Below are 26,004 nucleotides of genomic sequence, written 5' to 3' on the forward strand. Positions count from 1 at the left end.
GATTTTAGTTATCATCCTTTCAACTTTTTGTTGCCTCAAAACTTGATCTAGCAGTTTGGCTTTTCTAAGGTTATTGTCAAAATAGATTTTAAAAACATTACTCTGTGTTCATTCATATTTTGAGTGCGCTTGCATAGCTCTTCTAGCTTCTGAAAGTTGCTCTTCAAACTCTTATGTTCCATTTATTCTTTTTCACTTCTATAAAGTCCTTACTTTTTTAAGCTCTTTATATACATAATGTGGCTATTATTCAATATCTAATCTGCTTTCATTGTGATCACATTTCTAATTTTCAGTTAACAGTCATCTCAGTCCTTTGCAAGAGCTCTACTGCATAGATTAAGATATAAATCTAATAACGTTTCACTTAAAATTTGATCTGTCCAATCATAAATGGCTTTTGTTTCAGAAAAAAATACTAGAAAATGCCACTGTTAGTCTCCATTATCTTTGACTTGCTTCCAAGCTTGATTTGAATAGGTGCATAGTCTAACATCATCAGCGGATGGGTTTTGTGATTCTCAGCATGTTATAATATTCTTTCAGTAATGTAACATCTATCTCATCTTGTCCAAGAGCCATATTTCCCTGAAAAAAAGTGTATATCACAGTTCATTCTATCTTATTATGATTAAATCATCAAGCTCAAACACATGCATATGGTCTGCCCTCAAGCAGTATCCAGTGATATTTTAGCCCTCCACAGACATCTTTCTTATCTCCTGTTATGTTTCAGTCTCCAGCTATAACCATGCATCCTTAGCGAAGGTGTATAACTTCTCCCATAATGTTTTTATATTTTGTTTTGCTAGAGTCTGTGGGATATTTACTGTGGTCAGTGTAATTCTTATACTCTTCCCTGCAAATCATTTGAATCTGATTCTCTCTCTTTCCTGCTTTCTCCTATCCACCAACCCATTAATATTCCAGACTAATAAGTCAGTTTGTGTCAGAGTAAATTTTATCTTTTATTCTACTTACTTATATTTTTTGGCTTTAGTTTAAAAACTTGTCTTTCATAGTCTGGTCCAATACTTTTTATGTTACTTTATGTTTTTGTATAGTAATACCAGCAGAATGTGGTCTTGTTTTCATTAGAGCAACAAACATGTCCACACCTCCCCCCCCCGAAAGCAAAGAATATATTAGTTATGTACATTTTTTAATCAGGGCAGTAGAGCTGACATTCTGTAAAAACAGTAGTGTAAAGTGCTTTTATATTCCATTGTAGTTCACCTTAAATATTGATTTACTCCTGTGGGCTAGCGAAAACTGGAGTAACTCATTAATCAAGTTGCTTCAAATATTTAATTTAACAACCTATTTCTGAACTTGGCAGTATACCCTTGTGCGTCAGGGGAACCTCCTTTTATTTAGTATATTTGTTACTTTAAATGCATGTTCGTTCTGCAACTTGCTCATTATTAGAGCTAGTGGACAGTTTTTTTAAGGTCAACCCTGCAAGCTAACTTGACATAGTGACTCCGTCCTCTTGTAATCAGTTATAACTTGTGAAGGAAGACAAATTGCATTACAGAAGCACTGAAGACAAAATTAACAATTGTAACTTTGCCAAGGGGCGTGCGGTATCAATTATTTACTCAAAGGTACTCTCTGCTTTCAGTGATTTTAACATAACTTTGTGTGTGCAACTTACATTTTAGTTCTACCAAACATCCTTGGCCATGTATAATATTCACCTGTCTTTAAATTGCTGTCTTTACTTAGTATTTGCATTGCCTTAATTTTTAAATTATGTCTTCCTATTCCACTTACCTCATGTGCATGCAACCAAAAAGGCTGCATTCCAAAAATATGAGAAATCTAACAGGAGACTTTGAGTATTGTCGGCAGTCTGATAAAAGCTACAGGTATAGCCAAACAGTTTTCAATTTCCGATGGATCATTTTTCACTGGTCCTGCCGATTTCGGAGTTTTTGAAATATCTTTCATTATGACGTTTTCATATTAGTTATACTCTCCCTAATCTATTTGTTTATTTTGCCTTCAGCTAGCAATTTATATCTTCTCCCCCTTCCCCCACTCCCACAAAATTTCAGTTTGCAGTTTGAATGTAAACAGAACTTTCACTAGGCAGTATGTGGTATCTCCTCCTAGTTAGATATGCAATTTCATTTTTATATAAACTTTAAAACATACTTATAGTTTACATTTGTATTGATCAGATAGTTGTTTACTCTTTGGTACTTAATGATTTCAGTGTTTTTTAAAGTATCAATCTGATGTTGTTAATCTTCATTCCTTTCATAACTAATGGGTTCAGTTCTGAGCCCTTGGAACCAAGTCAGCCTTATACCAAAGCTTGCGCCAGCCAGAAACTGTCGAGATGAGATTTTACCCATATTCCCCTTATCCCTGTTACCTCCAATCTCATTTGCTGTATTGCCGTATAGTCGTGTTCAGGCCAGCTCTCAGCTAAGTCTTTGATACTGTTGGAATATTCTATTATTTTGATATTTCTGATAGCTCAAAATGGTCTACTGCATTATTTCTTGTAGCTGTGTTCCGCTAAGTCTTTTTACAACTTTCCTGTCATTACCTTTTGGTAATCTTTGTACCATCACTGATACACTCCTTTCTTTCTACCCGCTGTGGTAATTCTTTTATACCATCATTGGTATCTTCTTTTTGCCTTCCAGTTAACTATTGTTGTCTGCTTAGTTGTGGTAACCTGTTGGTTTTTTTTGCTTGTCATACATTGCTGATTTTGTTGATATTAACATGTTGGATAAAAAGGGCACTTCAGGCTTCAAACAATGCCTGAAGTGTGGGAGAAAAATGCCTAATAGTGACCTTCATGATGACTGTGTTCACTTTTTGGAAGTGCCTCATCTCTCGGTACAACCCTCTTGCTCTTTCTGTCTGGGGTTTGCTGAATGAACATAAAAATAAATTGATTTTGAAAGGCCTACTCAAATCACCTTTCTCAGAGGCTCTCTTGCATCGGAGGGTTCACCCCCACCTAGGAAAGACAAAAAGAAGCCACATTCCATTCCCTCCTCACCATCTGGAGAGAAGAAAAGACTGCCAAAACCAAAAATTCTAAAGCTTTCTGCAGTGGAACAAAAGTCTTCACCTATGGCACCGTCCTTGGTACCATTTTTGTCTATATCGCCGACACTGACTACTTTGGCACCAACAACGTCTATGGCACCGGATGTGACTGATGCAAAGTTTTGACCTTGACTCAGATTACGACTCCGAGCCCTTTCTCTGCTCTGATAACTCAGATAGACCCTGCTGCTCCTATCATCTCAAAAATAGAGACTGTGGTGCCATTAGATGTACAAGCACAGACCCAATATTCCCCATCTGTGGACCCTTTCTTGGGACAGGCTTATAGTCCCTTCTTAGAGTGTCCAGAGTCCCCTTCGGGGATGTCCATTAGCAGCCTCTCTGAACTTGATGTGGTGCGCCTTTTGGACCAGCTGCTGACAGCCAGGAGGATTCCTTCTGATTCAATACCCCAATCCCTTATAGGACTTAGGTTTTCTGCTTCACGGTCACCATCTTACTGTCTTACTTCATCCTCCTTGCAGGTTCTGAAGCCCTCAGCACCCTCAGCTTTGGTGCCAATAGTGGACACTTTGGCCTCTGGTTCCATTGGAAATGGGTCTTCCTCAGGCCCGGGACTGGACTGCAGGTTCCTCGATTCCAAGTTTGGCGCTGCCTTTTTCTATGGTGCTGTCCATGGTTCCAGGTGCCCTGTTGGTATCTATCCAGCTTGAGGCACCACCCCTGGGAGCAGGCTCAATGAAGTGGGGTGTGACCCCGGTTCCAAGGTGTCCTTCTTGGTTCTGGGCTCCCTTCCCTCTTTGGGCAGCCCTGCTTTCCAGGTGATGGAGAGGGATCTTGTCTCCATGAGCAAGCCTTCTGTGTTGGAAGCCCCATGTCCTCCCCCTGCACTGCAGCTGTCACAGGCCACCATCCTAGATCGAGCACAGGAGCTGCAGGAGACCCTATTGTAGGGTGCCCTTTCTTCCGGGTTCTCCTCAGAATCTCCCACTGAGGAGGTTCCTAGGAAGAAATTGTGCAAGAGGAAGCACATGGACTACCCTGAGGAGTCCCTCACTGAGGATACAGATTACGATGAGGGGAAAGGGTCCCCACATCACCTCCTGAAGATGTCTCCTTCGGACACATCCTGGAGAACTTGAAGCAGAGGGGTGATTGGAAGCCCAAAAACCCTTCCTCAGAGGAATCCGTTGTCCTGCAGGCCTTTTGTGCTCGACCATCTACCTCCTGGGTGACCCTCCCTGCAGACGAATTGGTTCAGCTTGTAGTGCACTGCGCCTGGAAGAACCCTGGCGTGGTTGAAGCAATCTCCAAGAAAACAGACATGTTCCTCTCTCCCAATGAAGAACATCCTCATTGGTCAAAAGGTCTACTGGTAGATGCCATGGTGGTGGCGGCAGCCACCAAGAAAAAGGTCACTGAGGAGAGCCACACTGTTCACCCAGATAGCAATCTTTCCTCTCCAGTATGTGACAATATTCTGGCTTCCCATAAACCATCCACCAGAAAACTTTATGCTGACAAATGGAAAAGATTTTCAATTTGGTCTAGACAGAGAGATTTAAACCCTTTTTCTGCACCCATCTCTGCTGTACTCCAGTATCTATCTAATTTTTTTGAGGAGGGCGCCGCAGCTTCAATTCTTCATGTCCATTTAGCTGCTATTTCAAATTTTCATAATGGTTTCGGTGACTCCTCCTTAACCTCTCATCGCCTGAGCAAGACCTTTTTGAAAGGAATCTTATCATTCAAGACCTCCAGTTAAGCAGCCCACAGAACCCTGGAGTCTCACTGTTGTCTTGCAATCTTTGGCACGGTCCCACTTCAAACTAGAAGCCACGTGTGACATCAAGTTTCTATCCTGGAAATTCCTCTTTCTGATGGCTATTACTTTGGCCAGACGCATTTCCGAGCTACAAGCTGTTTGTACCAAACGTCCTCATTTGGTTTTTCATAAGGACAGATTATCACTATGGACCAATCCTTCCTTCCTACCAAAAGTAATTTCCGAGCTTTCCGTTAATCAGACAATTGATTTGCCTGTGTTTTTTCCTAATTTTTCCAACAAGGGAGAGTTTTGTTTACATTTACTGGATGTTCACAGACAATTGAGGTTTTACCTGTATGAAATCAGACCAATTGTTTATTTCCTTTTCTGGTCCAAAATTGGGAAAGTCAGTCTCTAAAGTGACTCTATGCAAATGGCTCTGATACTTTATAACTTTCACCTATAATCTAGAAAAGAAATCTGTCCCGCTAAGCATCAGGGCTCATTCCACTAGATCTATGGCAGCTTCTGTGGCTTTTCATTCCAGAGCTTCAATGGACATCTGTGCAGCAGCTATGTGGGCTTCCCTCATACCTTTATCACTCATTACAAGCTGGATCTGGTCTACAGGGGAAGAGAGTCTGTTGGTTCACTGCTGCTCAGGAATGTTCTTCCTTAGGGCCACCCATGGGTATAAGGTAGCTGAGGACTCTGTCCCATCAGTGATGAATGGAATGAAGATTAACAACATCATATAAAGAAGGTATGTCTTACCATAATGTTCCATCTGTGTTGTTGATCTTCATCCATTCATCACGTCCCACCCTCCTTCCCCTCCTAGAAGTTCCTGGGGGATCTTTGGGTCCATTTCCTGGACTAAGGTTTTTGCTTGGAGACAGCCTCTGCTTTACTTGCTAAGGCAAACGCGATCTGAGGTAACTGGGAGAAGGGGATTTTGGGTAAAATCTTAGCTCAAGAGTTTTTGACTGGCACGAGCTTTAGTATAAGGCCGACTCTGTTCTGAGGGCTCGGAACTGAACCCATCAATGATGAATGGATGAAGATGAACAACACAGATGGAACGTTATGGTAAGACAACTTCTTTTTTTGAGTGCAATTCAACTTCTAGTCATAGAAAGAATCCTTGTCCATGTAAACATTTATCCATTTTATATATTGTTCTCATGTAATGTTCCCATTGCATTCATTTTATGGATTATCTCACTTTTTGGAAGCTCTTTCATCCCATTTTGTTTCCAGCATTTCTTTCAAGAATCGGGAAAGGACTTCATAGGAAATCTCTTCTTTAAAGTGTCCATAGTTTGTTAGGAAATCTGTCCTTTGAAGTGTCCATAGTTTGTTTTGCTTTGTGTTTGCTGACTGACTACTTTTTCCTTCATGCCTTTCTCTGTCTTCCAGTTCTTCTGTTAGCTCAGTCTTTCTTGTCTAGGTTCTGTGTAGGTTTTTAATCCAAGTGGGCAGAAGACTCAAGGTATATTGCAGGGCACAATAACTTGAAACAGAGTTTCATTTCTCTGCAGAGTCCTATGTATGGTAAAAAGCATCTGTGTTCACATCTGTAGTGAAACGTCATTGTTCACGTAGACTCTTCTGTCTCTAACTTTTAAGATTCTTCCTTTCTTCCCTAACATCAGAATAATTTAATCGTTTAGCTAGTATGTCTGCAGTTCAATCATTATAGAGATTGGCTTCTTTCTCATTCTCAAATTAGGAATATTTAATATCAGCCATAGAATGTCCAGTCCATTTGCTAATGAATTATCTCATTAAATGTTTATAGCCGTCCACTTTAATTTATTTTGGTACTGCTGTAAACCTCAAGTTGTCTCTGAGTGACCTCTCTCGAGTTCAGCCATTTGTTCATTTTTTATTGTTCATGTTTAATCATTTTTCCTCTGATCTACTTTTTAGCAGTTTGCATACATATTATTTCCTTTGAATGTCTAGTTAAAACATTGTTTTGTTTTTATGCATTACTTTTGTGAGCCCCTTATGTTGGATATCTAAGTGCATTCGGTCAGCCTTCCTCTGTAAGGTACTGGGGAGTTTTCTTCTTTTTCTTCAACTGCCATTACCATCTACATTTTCTATCACTGCTCCACATTGCTTTCTATCCCCATCTGGATTTTCTCAGTTGTCCCTTTTACTTCACTTTTTCTCTTGTGTGTTAATCTTCTAGACATCAACACTTCATCTATTAAATTTCTGTTAAAAAGTTGTAGGTAGGGTTGCCACCTTTCGTTGCGGCTAAAACTGGAGTAAACCCACACCCCTCACATCACGAGTAACCCTGCCTGCCCCACCTCCTCTCCCGCCCACACCACGCCCATTTTGTGATGTCATGATGATATCACACAGTGGAAACACCCTCTTTTTCCATTCCTGCTGCCTGTTTTCGGCTGATTTAATATGCTTTTCTGTAAAAAAGCATAGTAAATCAGCCAATTTACAAACTCCGATAGTCTGTTTCCTTTTTTGAAACAGAATACCGGAGTTTGTACAGTGTTTTCTGGACTACTGGAGAATCAGTTTGATTTCCTGATAGTCCAGGAAAAAAAATGGAGGGGTGGCAACCTTAGTTGCAGTAGCTTAAAGTCTTATGGTGTTTTTAGCTGTTCTCAGCCCAGAGCTCTGTTTTTAGTTTCACACTACCACCGCCTACTTGTAATCCATATATTTTGACATTAAACTCAACATTACCCACACCCACTTGTGGATTATTGCTTAAGTGTTTTGTATAGGAAGTTTAAAAATATAATTTGAGAATGGGAACATACTGAGTTTGGGTACTGATTATGCTATGTGCTTCACTCCATTGTCATCCCCTTGCACAAAGATGGTGCCACTACTAACCCTGGAAACTATAGCTCCATTAGCTTGACAAGTCTGATCTGTAAAGCCATGGAGCATATTATTAATAGATCTCATAAACAAGTACACAGGCACTCTCCAAGCACTTGATCCCACCCAGTTCAAATTCTTCAAGGGTAGATCTTACCTGTTGAACCTGGTTGACTTCTTTGAGACTTGTCAGCAAGGCTCTGGATGAAGGAAAGTCAGTACATACAGCTTACCTTGACTTGGCCAAGGCCTTTGACACAATCCCCCACTCAGGCATCATCGAAAAGCTAACACAACTTGGCATAAATCCCTATTTCATCAGGTGGGTGGTCAACTGGCTCACTGACAGGACCCTCAAAGTCAAAATAGGCACCTCCACCTCCGATAGCAGACCTGTCACTAGTGGAGTTCCCCAGGGATCTGTCCTGTCCTGGGACCCCTACTGTTTGGCATCTATTTTTCGGAGGTACAGGTAAAGACAAAAGGCCTGTGGCTGACCAAGTCTGCTGACGACTGTAAGTTGGGTGCTGTCACTGACTCCCCAAATGATGTTAACATACTGCAAGAGTGTCTCACAGCAACTAATAACTGGTGCCAAAGTCATGACCTCAAGCTAAATGCAAAAAAATGTGTCATCAGACCATTCGGCAAAAACACGACCCCCTACTGATTACTGCATCAATGGCAACCCCCTAAGCACACAACCTGTGGTGAGAGATCTGGGCACTCAAGTTGATAACCTCACATTTCGACCATCATGTAGCGGCAATGGTCAGAAAAGCCTTTTACTTGGTTCATCTCATAAGTAAAGGGGTTGCATCCAGAAAAAAAGAGGTTATTACCTCTTTATATTCCTCCCTCATTAGACCAATAATTGAGTAAAATGCCCCATTTGGGATGTACCTCGCCAAACATCTGCACCAACTGGAAATGCTACTGAAATACCTCAGAAAGAGAATCCATGGCCTCCAACACCTGTCGTATGCAGACAGGCTCAAATCGCTATCACTCTACTCTGTGTCCTACAAATTGATCAGGGGTGATCTGTGTCTCGCCTATAAGGCAATCTTGGACCCTGCCTTACTAGAGATGCTCCATATCCATAAATCTAACTCCTCATGCACTACCCACTCAAAGGGCCTGAACCTAATATGTGACTTTAACAAAACCTGCTGGAGAGACAGGTTTGTCTCCCAGAGGCTGCCCTGTCTCTGGAATAGACTTCCCTTACATGTCAAACAGAGCACCTCACTGACCCTTTTCAAGCGCAACCTTGATGAATGGATGGGAAACCACAAATTCGTCCCAGGGATTCCACCCGTGTCCCTTACTGACAGGGGCGACAGGTGCTGACTGAGGTTTCTTTTTGGGAATAAACTCTTGGTTAGGCTTGTAAGGGCCCCATGGCCATTAGCCTAGTAACCGCCTATGATCCTATGAAGACAAGATGTATATCAGGAGCTAGAGAAGAAATACAGTCTAGATTAGCAAGCAGTTTTAGTAAGCTGGGCTGTTCAGCATAAGCTGCCAAAGAACAATTTAATGGGCAAAACTGCTTATGTGTTGATTGATTGTATGTTTGGGGCAGAGGCTAAGGACCACATCATTCATGAATGAAAAGATGTAGTAAAAAAAAAAAGTTGAAGATTAGTGGAGAGGAATGTAAATTAATGTTTGTATTGGTAGAAAGGTTGCTGAGCATTTAAGAAATGTTTGTGGCTGCTTTTGTGAAGTGGGGGGCTTAAAAGTATCTTACGTAGGCCTGACATATACAGCTTTCACCCTAGATAACTTATGTGTTAAATCAAGAGAAGTACAAATGACTGTATGTAGGGATTTTTCTCCCATCTACTAAGAAATGTTTAGATATATGCTTGGAAGGTGTATAGTTATGAAACCATAAATTGATGAAACAGTATCAGTGTAATGCAAAATTAATGCTGTTAAGAGTGTAGAAGTTAATGTAATATTCATATGAAGTTGCATGGACTGCTGTCTCATTATAATGTTATGTATTTCGTACATATATTTTTATTAACTGCAATAAAGAGGCATTTTCAAAAACAAAATAAAATAATCATACCACAAAGAAGGATACATTCTCCTCTATTTTACCAACAGGAAAAGGGAGGGTCTCATTTAATTACATCTTTTCTTAGAAATCTGAAAAAAAAACTCCTACCAAAGTAACCATTCATCATGTAAACTCTGTAAAATTGAAAGATAACTAAATAGCCCCTGTCCTTACTTAGTGGAGTGTCCTCAACCCCTGCAGAATAAACATCTAACTTTGTATCATATTAACAACTCAGTGAGAAAGGAGAACACTGACCCTTGTGGGGGGATTGAATCCAGGGTTTCTTGTATTGTGTGTGTGTGATTGTCCCTTCCATGGGGCCACCAGGGCGTCCGACAACAGTTCAGTACCTGGTTTCCCCTAAGAGTAGTTGTTTTTTCTATCAACTAGAAAACCACATGATAGTGTTTATGAACATACAAATATCCAGCGCAGAACAATTGACATAGTATTGGTTTTATCAACTCAGTAAAAAAAAGAAAACATTGAGCCTTATCTGGCATTTGAAATTAAGACCCTGCACATTCTGTGGCAGGCATATTTATATATAGATCATTTAGTATAGCAAATCAACTGCCATGATTTTGCGAAGTAGTTGGAATCCAGAGTATCCAAAGAAAACTAAAACAGACACAGTGATAACATAAAGAACCTCACACAGGTAATAACTGAAAGTCTGAATTGAACCTTTGATGCAGTAGCTGTGAGGAAGAGATCTTAACACTGAAGCACTAAGGTGCCCTTCAGAATGTCTTTTAGTGTTGAAGGGCAGTGACTTTTGGTACAGTGTTTATAACAGGATAAAAAGAAATAATACTTCCCAAAGATCTGAAAAAAATATTTAAATCCAAAAATAAACAGCAAAATAAACCTGAAACCCTATGCATCTGACCATCCATACACTTCACAATTGTTAGATACTTAACAAGCTAATTCATGGCAGACAGGGATAAAGCACTAATTGCATTTGCAGTAACTTGTGTTTGATTAGTGGCATAGGTCCTGGAAGGACTGGGAGGGGGTGGATGGGAATGAGTGGCCAGTGCCTGCTCACCCATACTGTGGTTGGGAGGCAGCTTGGCTTCCTAAACTGGCAGTTGCCACAGCATAAAGGGCTTTTTGGTGGTAGGACATTTGGTCTTGAGGGTACCCATGAGCAGTAGCATGCATTCACCTCCAGCCTGAGTGGAGCTCTCAAGCTGCTAAGGGGGTGATGATAGGACATCATCTTTATATGATCCTTGTATGATTATTATTGGGTCTATCTTAATTTGTTGACTAGTTTTAGATTAAAAATTAATTTTTAAAATTAACTAATTTGATTAGTTGACATGCACAATGTTGAATAAAAAACATTGAAACTCCGGACTATTGACAAGCATAAGAAGTATTCTATAAAACATTTCTTCAGGGGGTTTTGCCCTTTCCACACTGTAGTGCAATCTTTGAGTTAGACTATTTTATCAGCAGGGGATGTTTTAAACATACTTTTCATTTTCGTAAGTATTCAGGAGTTTTGATGTTTCTGGTCCGACATTGTGCATGTCTTCGTCTTCCAGTCAACAATTTAATATAGATCTTATTATTATTTTATATCCTTGTCTGTTCTCATAGAGGAAGGGGAGCCATTGAGCCAGTCCTGTGCAGAAAATAGTGGTGGGGAAAGGTATAAACAAAGTCTTACAGTCTTAACTCACTCAGCTCCTCATAGCCATCATTCCCTAATGCTTTCCAGACCGAAGTCAGGACCACTTTTTACTTCTCTTATTCAGTCCAAATCTATCAACATGTATTTTCGTTGGGGGATGTAGCTGATACCGAAGAAAGCTTTTCTTGGACTCCTTTTCCTTATTCCTTCCATTCATCTCTTCCTATTTCACTTTCTCCATTTCTCTCCCAAATCTTGATTTACCTTTTTCATCCATCTTCCCACTTCATATAATTCTCTTTAAAGGCTGTGTGTTATGTGTTAGACTTTTATTGACACGCTAACCTTGCTGACCTACAATGTACCTTGTCTAGTACACTTGTATCATAACATGCTTCGTTATTTAGGTTTTACCTCTCCAAGTGCAAGGAAAGAAATTTAATACTTTAATTGTTATTGTTAACACAAATGTTTATGTATAGTGTACTTTATACTTGTCTTGGCAGTGTTGGAGCTATTCTCCCATGACCTCCATGTGAAAGGAGTTTTACAAGGTCCAGTCAGATGTTCTTCATCTCACATTGCTGCAGTCCTTACACTTGGGTAGTCCGCTGTCCTCGGTCGGCCCGAATATCAAAGTATTAGGCTGACGTCGGTCAAGGCGCTTAAGACTGACATCAGAACGTCAGGGTACAAATGCGCATGACCGACGTCATATCCTCAGTCTTTTTTGCCGCATGGTCCGATGCAGAAGCAGCGTTGCAAGTGCCGTTCGGCGTTCTGAAATTTTTCGAATTCGGAGTTTCAGACCGAGTCAAAGTTGGCTAAGTACCCGTTGGGGAATATTTTAGTTTTTCTTGCCTCAGTGGTTTACCGGATGTCAGAAAAGTGAATAACTGTATTTCTTGTGGGAAACAGATACCGCATAGAGATTATCATACTTTGTGTATTCCTTGTTTGGGGCCTGAGCACGTCGTTGTTGGGTGTCGCTTTGTGCTAGGTTCAATAAGCGCACTATTAGCGAAGGTTAGATTGTGCCAGGTTGGTCTTCGAAGCGGTGCAATTATAATATGCTGTTGGTTGCTCCGACGCCCGCTTCTTCGAAGAAGCGCAAAGACAAAGCAGCTAAACCCAGGCAAGAAGAGTCGTCTGTACCGGACGCCGGTTCTTTAGAGGTGTCAGTGGAACCGGTGGTACCCGGAGGCTTCTCTGGAGTCCCAGGGAGACTTTGATATTGCAGGATGTGGCCTCTCAGGAGGCAAGTCAGGCTGAAGGGGCTTCTCAGGTTACTGTACTCCCCTCCCTTCCTAGGGTGGTTAGGCCCTCTCCTTCTGTTTCCAAGGCTTCTCCCAGAGGCAGGCCAGGTTTAGCTTCTGTTGGTGTCACTCCTAGTTCATCAGGTTCTGTGCCCAAGAAGCACATGCTTAAAATGGCAGAAGATTTAATTACTTTGATTAGAGGTTCTTTGCCCCCTCCTAATAAGAGGCCTAGGGTGGAACCAGAGTTGGGGAGTTTTGAGCAGGCTTCGGATGTTTCAGAGTCTTCGGCTGAAGACTTGCAGGAGTATTCTCCTTATTCTGATTCTGCTGTGGATGATTCTACTCCTTCTGCTTCTCCTCCAGAGGATTTTTCTTTTTCAGAGACTCTTCATTCCATGAGGGAACATTTTAAGTGGGAAGGTCAGGACTTCTCTGATTCCAGGAAAAGGCTTAGGGAATTTTTGCTTTTACCCCAGCATAGGCCTTTGGCTATACCACCTGTTCTGGATGTTGTGGAAGATGTGTTTGCAGAGGCTTCACTTAATCCTGATTCTTTGCCTCCTGCTCCTGTTAAACCTGACAGGTATTACAGGGTGCCTGAAGCTCATAAATATCTTTATAAGAGTCCTAGGGCGGACCCAGAAACTGTTAGTCAGGGACCTAAGGGCCAAGGCCTCTGTTGTTAAAAATCCGGTTCCTCCAGATAAAGAGGCCAGAGCTTTGGATAGATGGGGAAAGAAAGTCTATACTTCTTCCACCTTAGCTATGCGGGCTTTGAATTGCCAGTTTCACATGTTGAAATATCAAAACTATCTTCTTTCTCAATTGAAGTCTAAGGTAGATGCTCTGGTGGAAGGCATTGAGTGTAAAGAATTACAAGATTTGGTACATGTTTCTGAACAGGTGGGTAAGCATTCTTTACAATGTGGTTTTGATGCTGTACAGGCCTCGTCTAGGGTGGCTGCCACTGGGTCAGTTCTTCGCAGGCACGCCTGGCTGAGGGATCAGAATTTATCTGACCATGTTAAGACAAGGATTTTAGATGCTCCTTTACAGTCTGATGTGTTGTTTGGTTCACCTGTGGAGGCAGTCTTAAAGAAAATGGAAGACAAGGCTAAGTCTATGCAGGCTGTTAAAGATTTTTTGCAAGTTCAGCCTCCGAAGTTTAGTAGGAATTGGCCTGCTAGGGGGTGGACGTACCCTTCTTATGATTCACAGTCTAGGGGAAGATCTAGACGTGGTAGGGGCAGAGCTCAGGGCTCTTTCAGACCTAGAACAGGGAGTTCACCTGCACAGTCTTCGGTGAGGGCAGGGGCCAGTCCTTTCGTAAACAGGCCCAATGACCTACCTTTTCAGCTGCCAGAGCCTTCTTGTCTGGCAGCGCCTTTGGGAGGAAGGTTGACACTCTTCAAAGAAAATTGGAGTTTAATTACCCAGGACAGATGGGTATTGGATATCATACACCAAGGTTACAGGTTTTATTTCCATACCTTGCCTCCTTTCAAAGGCATGCCAGACGTTCCTCCTCAGCAAAGAATAGAGGCTCACAAACAAATTTCTCTGCTGCTTCAAATAGGGGCCACACAGCCGGTCCCTCTGCCAGAAGTGGGCCTAGGATTTTATTCTCGCCTGTTCCTAGTACCAAAGAAGGGGAACACGTGGAGACCAATTTTGGATTTATCTATCCTCAACACTTATCTGGACATTCCCAAGTTCAAAATGTTGACGTTACAACAGCTTTTACCTCTGCTGGGCAAAGATCACTGGATGGTGACTCTGGATCTCAAGGAGGCTTACCTTCATGTTCCTATCAGGCTAAGTTGCAGGAAGTATCTGCGTTTCGAGCTGGGACTTCTCATTATCAGTTCTCTGCATTGCCCTTTGGCTTATCTACTGCCCAGAGTGTTCACGAAGGTTCTGGCTCCAGTGATAGCTTTCTTCAGGCTAAAAGGAATACAGATCTATCCTTATTTGGACGATTGCCTGATTCTGGCCCAAGGCAAGGACGAACTTCTTCATCATTTGCAATATGTGATAGCAGTGCTAAGATGCCTGGGGTATTCTGTGAACGAAATAAAGTCCAGTCTAGTACCCTCTCAGGACATGTGCTTTCTGGGTGTGAGACTGAATACAGCATCCCAGATGGCCTTTTTGACCCCGGACAAACAAAAGAATCTTTCCCTTTACTTCCATCAATTGTCTCATCAGTCCAGGCTGACTGCAAAGACAGTCCTTCAAGCCTTGGGGTTCATGGCATCTTGTATTCTGGTGCTTCCCAATGCCAAACTGCATATGAGGAAGCTACAATGGTATCTCAAAATGTATGGACACAGCACTGCCAAGATATGGACACTGTCATTCAGATAATACCTTGCATTCAAAAGGAATTTTGTGGTGGGCTCAGGAATGTCACCTAAACAAGGGACTCTCTGTGACCCGCCAGAGGCGAGTCAGATTCTAACGACAGATGCCTCAGACAAAGCTTGGGGAGCTCATCTAAATGGAAAGTGGATACAAGACACGTGGCCTGCCAGACTACAACATCTACATATCAACTTGAAGGAGATGTTAGCAGTCCAATTTGCATTAATAGCTTTCAAGGATTTACTTCTTCCAGGGCAGGTGTTGGTTCTAACAGACAACACAACTGTCATGTGGTACATCAACAAGCAATGGGGAACACATTCTTATCCTCTATGCAGACAAGCAATGATTTTGTGGGAGACTGCTCTCAGTTTACAGGTAAATCTTCAGGCAAGGTTTCTGCCGGGAGCACAGAACTCCTTAGCAGATGTGTTGAGCAGACGAATTATGGATCCCCACGAGTGGAAATTGGATCCTCATGTATTTCAGAAATTGACAGTGTTATGGGGAACTCCAGACATAGATCTGTTCGCTTCTCCACTAAACTACCAGCTGCCAAAGTTTTGCACAAAAAGGTTTCATCCCACAGCTTGGAAAGTGGATGCTCTTTCATTCAATTGGAGCAATCTTCACGTGTATGCCTTTCCACCTCTGCCTCTCCTCCCAAAGGTACTTCTAAAGGTCAGACAGGACAAGCCAAAGATGATTTTAATAGCTCCAGATTGGCCTCGACAGCACTGGTACCCATTGCTGAGAAGTCTGGTATGGGAGCCTCCATGGCCTTTGCCTTCGATTCCACACCTGCTGTCTCAGGAGAACAGTCATTTACTCAATGTCAAACTTCACTCTCTTCACCTAACAGCCTGGCATATTCTGTTTTAAACCCTGGAGGGTCTCAGCTTCCACAGCAAGTTTTGAATGTTATTTTGGAGGCCAGGAGGCCTAGTACAAGGAAAGTGTATGCAGATAAATGGAAGAGATTTTTGTTTTGGAGTGCAGCAAAGGAATTTGATGTTTCTAAGCCTAATTTAAGTGTGGCTCTTCAATATCTTGCTGAGTTACTGGACAAAGATTTGTCCTTCTCTTCTATTAAGGTTCATGCTGCAGCAATTTCTGCTCACTATGACTGTGACCCACCATTGTTTTCTCATCCTTTGTTTAAGCAATTCCTTAGAGGGGCAAAGAATATAAGACCCCCACGTAGAGCTCCTACTCCTGCTTGGGATCTCAATTTTGTGTTGGAGAAACTCACTCTACAACCTTTTGAGCCTGCAGCTACTGCTGAGTTGAAATATTTATCATGGAAGACTGCTTTTTTGTTGGCCATTACCTCTGCAAGAAGGGTTTCTGAATTACAGGCCCTTATGGCGGTTGAGCCTTTCTTAATTTTCCACAAGGATAGGGTATCTTTACGTACTAATCCTTCCTTTATGCCTAAAGTGGTTTCTAGTGTGGCTTTAAACCAAACTATTCATTTGCCTACTTTTTATGCAAACCCCAAAATAAAGGGGAAAAGATTTTGCACACTTTGGATATACACAGGCAGTTGCGATATTATTTGAGCAGAACTAAAGGGTTCAGGCAGTCTCAGCAGTTATTTGTTTCATTTGCTTTGGGTTCTCAGGGCAAGCCTGTGTCAAAACAAACTATTTCTAAGTGGATTGGGTTTTGTATTGCTTTCTGTTATTCCCATCATGGTAAGGAGATTCCAGCTGGGATTAGGCCTCATTCCACTAGGGCTACTGCCACTTCTACAGCTTTCTTAAGGGGGTGGCAACTAAAGATATTTTGGAGGCAGCTACTTGGAGTTCAGTGCATACTTTCTAAGCATTACCACCTTCCACTTTACTCTAAATCTAGGGCTGGTTTTGCCACTGCAATTTTACAGAGCATTTTGGCAGCTCCTACTGCTTTATAGTTTGCCATCCTCCCTTACCTCTGCTTTGGGATTCTACCCAAGTGTAAGGACTGCAGCAATGTGAGATGAAGAACATAGTACAGTTTTGTACCTACCATAAATGTAGATGTTCGAAGATCCACATTGCTGCAGTCCAATTTACTCCTCCCTCCTTCCCTCTGTGGTTAGAGGTTGTGTGGTTTGGGTTGTGAATATTGTGGATATTGTATATATTGTACATATGATTAGTGCAAGGGTGGTTGGTTGTTTTTGTTGTCTTTGGTTTTGACCTTTCTTTTAGGGTCTTCTGACATCTGGGGCAAGAAAAGACTGAGGATATGACGTCGGTCATGCGCATTTGTACCCTGACGTTCTGATGTCAGTCTTAAGCGCCTTGACCGACGTCAGCCTAATACTTTGATATTCGGGCCGACCGAGGACAGCGGACTACCCAAGTGTAAGGACTGCAGCAATGTGGACCTTCGAACATCTACATTTATGGTAGGTACAAAACTGTACTTTTTTAACAGTGAACAAATGCAAATAAGTAAGTAAGAAAGCAAACCATAATAACAGTTTCATTGTTATTGCCTTATAGTATACTACATATATGTTTTCTTTTAATTTTCATTCATTCCAGCATTCCATAATTTGCTCATTTCCCTGCTTTTTCTTAAACCTCAGTCCTCCTCCTGAACATTATTCTGTTTGTATTGTTCCTACAAATTCCATTTATTTGTATGAAATGTGCTCTTTCATGTTTGTATGGATCCCATCTCCAGTTCTTTTATCTGTTTTATAATATCCAGTTCTTCCTTTACATTGGGTATAGATTATGCATTTCATTTTCTAGCAGATGTTTTTTTTTGTTTAGCAACCAATAGCATTAAACTTAGTAAGGTCTTATGTCTAGACAATTTGGTTTTTATTTCCCAGCTGAAACAAATCATTTCCTTAGTTACAACCATTTGTTCCCTTAACATTTCTATTATAGTGCCTTGGAGGGAAGTTTTAATATCTGTTGGCTTGTTACAGTCCCAAAACATGTTCCCAGTTCGCGCTTAGTTTCTCATCACGCCTTCAGTATTTGCTATTTAACTGAGGAAAAATACTCTCAAGTTTACTTGGTGTATAAATAAATAAATATATATATATATATATATATATATATATATATATATATATATATATAGGTTCATAGGTTCATACTAGGCTATCTGCCCAAGGGCATTTATAAGCCTAGCTCAGAGTTTTGTGGCTTTCGCCACCCCTTTAGTTTGAAGGATACTATGCCCATTATTTTGCTGTGCCTCTGTCAAGCAGTGACACAGATAATCCCTGGGGTATATCTGCGATCTCCCATCCATTGGTCAAGATTTCTCTTGAACAAAGCCAGCGAGGTGCTCTGCCTCACATGTACCGGGATTTTGTTCCACAGCATAGGGAGTCTCTGGGTGATGAATCTGTCCCTCCAGCACGTCCTATTAATAACCGTATCAAGGTTTAGGTCTCCCGCCCTTGTAGTTCTGAGGGATCTAGATTTTTTTGAGGTGAAGCATGTTCATCAATTCCGGGTTGGACATGGCCTTGTATGTCAGGCACAGGTCACCTCTGAGCAGACGGTAAGCGACTGAATAGAGCTGTAGTTCCTTCAGTCGTGCAGCATAAGGCATATCTTTGAGACCCTTTATCCTTTTGGTGAGGAACTTTTGGGGCCTTTCCAGTTGCTGCAGGTGTCGTGTCAGATACATTCCGAATGGGGCATTGTACTCAATCATTGGTCTGATGAGTGATGAGTACAGGGGGACGATGACCTCCCTTGATCTAGATGTGAATCCCTTCATGATCAGGTGGGCAATGTAGAAGGTCTTCCTAACTACTTTGGCAACGTGAGTGTCAAACGAAAGGTTACTGTCAACCTGGGTCCCCAGATCCCTGATAAACCTCTTCTGTGCTTAGTGGATTGCCGCCTATTTGGTAGCTGGGGGTAACCTTGTTTTTCCCGAAGGGTATGACTATGCATTTTTTGGCGTTTAACTTTAGGCCATGGCTCTGGCACCAGTTATCCGTTTCTATAAGACCCTTCTGAAGGATATCTGTGTCAGATGTGTTCTCAACTATGGCGCCCAGTTTGCAGTCATCTGCAAACTTTGTCAGTCATAACCCTCCTATGTTTGCTTGTACTTCTGAAAAGTAGATGCCGAACAAGAGTGGGCCCAGGACTGAGCCCTGTGGGACACCACTTGTGACAGGCTTTGAGTCTGACATGGCGCCAGCATCTCTGACCCTGTGGGTTCTGTCACTTAGCCAGTTTGCAACCCATCTTGTGACATATGGGTTTACATTTAAGCTGATGAGTTTTTCAATGATACCTGAGTGGGGTATTGTGTCGAAAGCCTTTCCAGGTCGAGGTAGGCTGTGTGGACTGCCTTTCCCTCATCAATGGCCTTGGTGACTGTTTCGAAAAAGTCAACCAAGTTTAAAAGGCATGATCTGCCTTTGACAAAGCCAAACTGGGTTGGATCCAAAGTCTGCAAGTCCCCTATGTCTTTATTTATGAATTCCATTATGATCCTCTCCATAGCTTTGCAGATCAGGCTTGTCAAGCTGATGGGATGGTAATTTCCAGGGTCGGTGGAGGCACCGCCTTTGTGAAGTGGGAGCACAGTTGCCGTATGCCACTCCTTGGGTATGTATCCTGAGGTGAGGCTAAGATTAAACAGCTGCCCTAACTGTGGGTTTAATTCCTCATTGAGTTCGTGGAGCACACAACTGGGGACACCATCTGGTCCCATGGATGCTGTGTTTTTTGCCTTTGTCGAGAGCAGTTCTCACCTGAGCGTTAGAGATGTTTGGGGGGTTACAATCCTCTGGTATAGATATCTCACCTTTGGGAGAGTTTGCACTGAACCTGTCAGCCAGTATGTTGGCAATGTCTGTAGGTTCAGTAATTTTTACATAATTTTGAACTAATTCTGAGCATATCTGGGAGTTTCCTCCCAGGTTTCTAACATAGCTAAAGAAGGCCTTATGATTGTCTTTTGAGTCCTTAGTGACTTTTCTCTCAAAATTTGCCTTGGATGATTTTATGAGAGATCTTAGTTTTTTACTTATAATGATCAAAGGTGTCTTCCTTTTAAGGATTTTGCTCTATCTTGTAGTAGCTTCCTCCTTTTGTTGTAGAGCTTGTTTATGGCTGGGGTCCACCAGACTGGACGCTTGCCTTTGGTACAAAGAGTCTTTGTTTTGTTTGGGATTGCCTGATCCATGCAGTCCTGTAGGTGCTGGTAGAAGGCATTTGTAAGTGATTCAGTGGCTTGAGTAATGGTTTCCCAAGGCTCGGGGCCTTAAAAGAGACCACACTAGTCTTTAGAAGTGTGAAGTCGGCTTTTGAGAAGTTCTTCACTGTGGTCTTTTTATCTCAGGTGGGGCGGATGTGGACTTCCAGTGAGATTAGTTTATGATCTGATCTCACCAGTGAGGGGTATACTTCCGGTGTTGAACATTGTGACCCCATGTTCGTGATGATGAGATCTAGTATGTTTTCTCCTCTTGTGGGGATGGTGACTAGTTGTTCCATGGCATTTGAGTTTATGAACTCTAGGAACCTTTGGGCTAGAGTGTTGGGGCTTGAGTAGTGATCCCAGTCTATATTTGGGTAGTTGAAGTCACCTAGTATGATGGTGTTTGGAGATACATTTATCCCCTCCACACCATGGAGATATATATACACATACCTCCATGCAAAAATCTTAATCCTTACAGACTTTATGTACTTGGGAGCCTTACACATTTCTTCCCATAGATCCTTTGTCAGTTGTCTTTCCATTCTCTTTTCTTACGTCTTCTGATTGGTTGATATAGTTGGCATGCAGTGTTCGGTACACTATATGAATTATCACTTTATTAATAGCCACTTCTGCTTTATATTCCACTAAAATTCTACCAGACTTGGTCTTTCACTTAACACTCCCTATCCATTTCTACTTGCTAATATTATGTCATCAATCCTAAGTAGGGAAGGCGTTCTCTAATCTGTGGTCTAAATTTCTTTTTAGCCTCACCCCATCCTTTTCCTTTTCACTTAAGAGAATTTGCTCCCAATACTGTTATTTCTTTTGCTAATTTCTCCAGTAAATTCCAGCTCCTTCTTGCCTATTTTCTGTACTCCTGCTTACAGATATCCCTGTTGGTGAAAATCTCTTTCCTCCATTCCCATGCTGGCTTAATTCTTACAATATTTTCTGATACGTTATGAATGTAATATTCTGTATGGTTGTTGCTGTTCTCACTAAGGACATGAATCCAAAAACTCTAGTCTGTCTTTATCTCCTGAACTCCCCCTTCCATCATCATCATCTTCTTTTTCCATTTTGATTTATAACCTTCTGCTTCAGTTATGTAGGAGTCTTAAATGTGCAGCTCTGAAATCTCCCTTCACCCCAGATAACCTGAACCACCTTGTTCTATGGGGAAATCATCTTATTGCACTAAACCCTTGCACTTTTCCTCTCCTAAATAAATTCCTTCAACTCTGTATTAATTAGCATCCACATTTTTGGTTAGTCTTTATTATGGCATTTGATTATATTTCCCCTACAATATTGATGTACAAGATAAAGTCATGGAGATGGGTGCCAAGCTGATGACATGGACTGGGAACTGGTAATCAAAGAAGCAAAGTAGTAAAATGGGGGAGTGGTCAAGTAAGGAGCAAGCGACTAGTGGGCTGCTGCAGGGTTTGGCTTTGTGAGTAATGTTACTGTGTCTTTTATTACATATGGTGTGGAGAATGTAGTCAGGATATTTGCAGATGACATAAACTTTGTGAATGATAAAGGGCATGTTTATATATTAATCTGGTAGTACGTGAAGATTCATAAGTAGCAGTTAATTGTCAGTACCAGGAAGTGTAAAATAACTTATTCTAAGTGGGGGAAATTCTGGCTAAGTGTTATCTGCTGGGGTGGGTGGTGTCCGGTCTGACAGACAGCTGAGAAATAGTGTTGGTGAATAAAACTTGGGTAGATTTAGACGAGACTGTAGGACTTTTTCATCATATGCATTGACTTCAGTTATGGCACAGATTAAAACAGTTTAATATTTGAAAGAAGCAGGTGGCATAGTGGCACAGCGGATGGCATTGTCAGCTCACAATAAGAGGTTCCCCAGTTTGATTCTTGGCTGAGGTGCCTTCTGTGCAGAGTGTACATGTCCTCCCTGTGTTCACGTGGGTTTCATCTGGTTGCTCTGATTTCCTTCCACATTCTAAAGACATGCAGTAAGTGGATCAGGCAGTTTAAATTGGCCATAGCTCTGTGTGTGTGTGTGTGTGTGTGTGTGTGTGTGTGTGTGTGTGTGTGTGTGTGTGTGTGCGCGCGCATGCACATGTTAGTGTGTGGTATGAAAGAACAACTGCAGCAGGGCTAGCTACCCAGTGGGGTGAACCTCGGCTCTAGATGATTCTCACTGTTGGTGTCACTCCTACCCCGTGTGCAAAAAATGGGAAAAAAAGGTTGTGGAAGGATGGAATGCTTAAAAGAAGCTTGGATAATTATGACAACTTCGTACAGACTTGGTAAATATAAATTTGCTGTACTGGCAGGTTCATAGTTTCAGATCAATATGTGAAGGGAGTCTATCACCTTTAGTTTAATTTGTTTTGTAAAATGGTTAAAACATTTTAAGAATTTCTTGTACCTGTAAAGCAATTCTTACATTGTGTGTGTGTTTCATAACAGGTGAGGAATTCCTCCACTCTGCTCTTCAGCACACTGCTTACAAGAATATTTGGGGTAAAGAAAGGAAAAGATGAACATGCCAAGAAAAACAGGTGAAGTATTTGCCACTGATTGTTTTTTAAGTCTGGTTAAATGCTGACTTAAACTTTCTGGCATGTGTTGAGTTTAATGTAGAATAATACTAGCCATCCTTGCAGCTGGCTGTCAACCCCAGCTCCAGAGCACATGACTAGCTACTCAAGCAGCTAATCAATATGGTGTCCGGTTAACATGATACATTTTTTTTTTTTTGCTGCTTGTCAATATGCATTTCATTCTGTTTCAGGTAGTTATGTAATGTAAATGGAAGTATCACATACATCAAAGGATGTAGCAAAATGTCTGAATTTGATTTATCCAAAATACTGCTCCAATAATTGGGACATGTAATATTCATTGAACTGATGTCATGTTTAAGGGTTTGAGTAGGCCACAAATCAATTGAAATGGAGCAGAAAATAGGAGACACAACAGGAAGATCTTGGTGGTTTAAGCATCCGGGTACTTTGTGATTAAGGAGAACAGTTTTGTGTCCATTCTCAGATGGTATTGATAAATGGATAAGTAAAGTACGGTGTCATTGGGAGAAGTGGTGCATGGCACATCACTGATCTGGTACAACGTTATAGAGACCATATTAGTTCTGTATGTAGGTCCCTGGAAATGGTCACTGTCAGAGTAATGAGAGAGAAGTGTCTGCTAAGGAATAGTTTGCTAGGGGGTATCCCAGAGCAAGTTAATTCAAACTTCAACCCCCTAATTTAGGGAGATCGCATCTGGGACCTTTTCATTCATTCATTCTCCCTGACTAGTTCTTCTCCTGCTGACTAGACTCATTAAGCAAACCTAGGCTATAGCGGGTATATTCATGATGTAATAAATTTATAAATAAAAATAAAAAATAATATTACATGCCACTTGAGCTGGTATTCTTTTTCTCTCTTTCTGTCTCTCTCTGTCTTTGTTTGGCAGCACACATTAAGGTGAGTGTTTTTTTGTCTAATTATTAGCGGACCGGAGTTCCACTGTGGTGACCCCTAACCGGGAAAAGCCGAAAAGACAAACAAACTAGTCTCTTCAGTGTTTGCTCAAGCTAGAAGCCACTATAGAATTTGATTATCATTGATTGTAAGCCTTTTGTTCCAAGAGCCCAGTGCCTCCCACCTCTACAGACCCTGTGTCTGTATTTATGTTTATTGCTTCTTTTGTTATTTTATATCGTGCATTACTTTGCGTATTTCGCTATCTTAAAAATGGGGATCAGTGTCTAACATGTTGAAATATTATGAGCTGGGGTGAGAGCTTCTGTTTTGTTCTTTGTACTGATTTCATTTGCTTCATTTCTTTGTCTGAATTCTTATCTCTGGGGGTTATGTCTTGCTAAGGGTTTTGCAAGATGGCTTCAATTTGTTTCTTCTTGCAGTAGACACCATACTAGTTGTCCACCTGAAATGTAAGTCATATGCCTTAGAGCTGTGGCTGAGAACCAGGCTAAAAGGATGAGTCCCAGTTCGGATTTCGACTCTTGACTACAGGTGAACATGTTATGGTGGTCATAAATGTGTTATCAAATGAGAAAATTTGAAGTATTTTTATCTGTAATTGAATTGGGCATTACAGAATATCACAGTGTGGCTATTTGTAAAGGACTTATAGAGGAAAAGGTAAGCCTAGAAGCCTCTTTCTTGTATTGTCATACCTCCTCTCCTCGTTGCTTAGTTTGAGAACTCAGAAAGAAAATGTTAGTTTTGTTTCACAAAATGGATGAAGGACTGTTGGCATAGAATGTTTGAAATATATTTAAAACCAGTAACGGTGCATAGGACAGGTATAAAGCAGTGCTTTTAGTGGTGGTAAGAAAAAAAAAGCTTTTGGTTCAGCAGAGTCTTCAGATTATCCAAGAATAAAAGAATGACCAGAATAGCAGGACTTTAGTGGTCCTTATCTGTATTCAGAAACATTGTTTTTCAGTGACCTGTTATCACATGGTGGCTTGGTAGTACATGGGCAAGGGCTATGGGGATCATTGTGTGTATCTGACCTACAAGAAAAGGGTGGTCAGAGTTAACCCTTGATGGTAGGTTAAGGGAGACAGGATGCAAGTAAAAACAGTAAAATATATTTCTTTTGAATTTAGTTACATGTTGCATAAAGATATAGTAGTACAGAATCCATTATGCTTGATACAGGTATACTACTATACTGTTTTTGGCTAGGGCACCCACTTGTTTCATTTACTTGTGTTAGAGAAACTAGACTTAATATTGTGGACTGTCTTTGATATCTTACATTTATTACAAGGGCCAGAAGCAACTTTTATGGTTAATGGAAAGCCTCAGACTCTGTTTTTTGTTATGAGTGAAATGTTGACCTAAGCAGTAATTGTGTGATCTCAGCCACTGCCATTGGAAGAATAAACAAACGATTATAGATTTCCAGACCAGGTTTTGTGGACTGTTGATCAGTTCACTGAGCAGATGGAATTACAGTGGATATAAAAAGTGTACACTCCCCTGTTAAAAAGCCAGGTTTTTGTAATATAAAAAAATTAGACCACAATAAATCATTTCAAAATGTTTCCCACCTTTAATGTGACCTATAACCTGTACAATTCAATTGAAAAACAAACAAATCTGTTAGGGGAAAAAATATAAAAGATAAAAAACATACAATACGCTGGTTGTATAAGTGTGCACACACTTAAACTAATGCTTTGTTGTGTGTGCACACCCTTAAACTTAATACTTTGTTGAAGCATCTTTTGATTTAATTACAACATTCAGTCTTCTTGGGTACACACCTGCCATCATTTAGAGAGACTCTGATTAACCCCAAATAAAGTTCAGCTGACCTAGTAGGATTTTTCTGGCATTTACTCAGTTGCCTGCTACAGCAAAAGCCATGGTTCGCAGAGAGCTTACAAAACATCAAAGGGATCTCATTGTTGGAAGGTATCAGTCAGGAGAAGGGTAAAAAAATTTCCACAACATTGGATATACCATGGAACACATTAAAGACAGTCATCAAAAAGTGGAGAAAATATGGGGCAACAGTGACGTTAGCTGGACATCAGTAACGTTAGCTGAACATCCCTCCAAAATTGATGAAAAGAGACAAAAACTGGTCAGAGAGGCTGCCAAGAGATCTACAGCAACACTGAAGGAGCTGCAGGAATTTCTGACAAGTACTGGTTGTGTACTACATGTGACAACAATCTCCCTTATTTTCCATATGTCTGGACTATGGGGTAGGGTTGTAAGATGGAAGCCTTTTCTTACATGGAAGAACATCCTGGCCCAGCTAAAATTTGCAA

The 26,004-nt window shown here is 41.2% G+C and overlaps 1 protein-coding gene across 1 annotated transcript in view; it reads left to right on the top strand.

Moving 5' to 3' along the window:
* Nucleotides 1–26,004, top strand: part of THADA (THADA armadillo repeat containing) — a 3,943,996-nt gene that overhangs the window by 1,309,098 nt on the left and 2,608,894 nt on the right. Inside the window, exon 26 of the mRNA XM_044073699.1 lies at nucleotides 22,653–22,744. Coding sequence (XP_043929634.1) covers nucleotides 22,653–22,744 — 92 coding nt within the window. The remainder of the gene's footprint in view (nucleotides 1–22,652; nucleotides 22,745–26,004) is intronic.

The sequence above is a fragment of the Protopterus annectens genome, chromosome 6.part0 (genome assembly GCF_019279795.1).
Source record: "Protopterus annectens isolate FY-2018-M chromosome 6.part0, PAN1.0, whole genome shotgun sequence".
Classification (NCBI taxonomy): Eukaryota; Metazoa; Chordata; order Ceratodontiformes; family Protopteridae; genus Protopterus; species Protopterus annectens.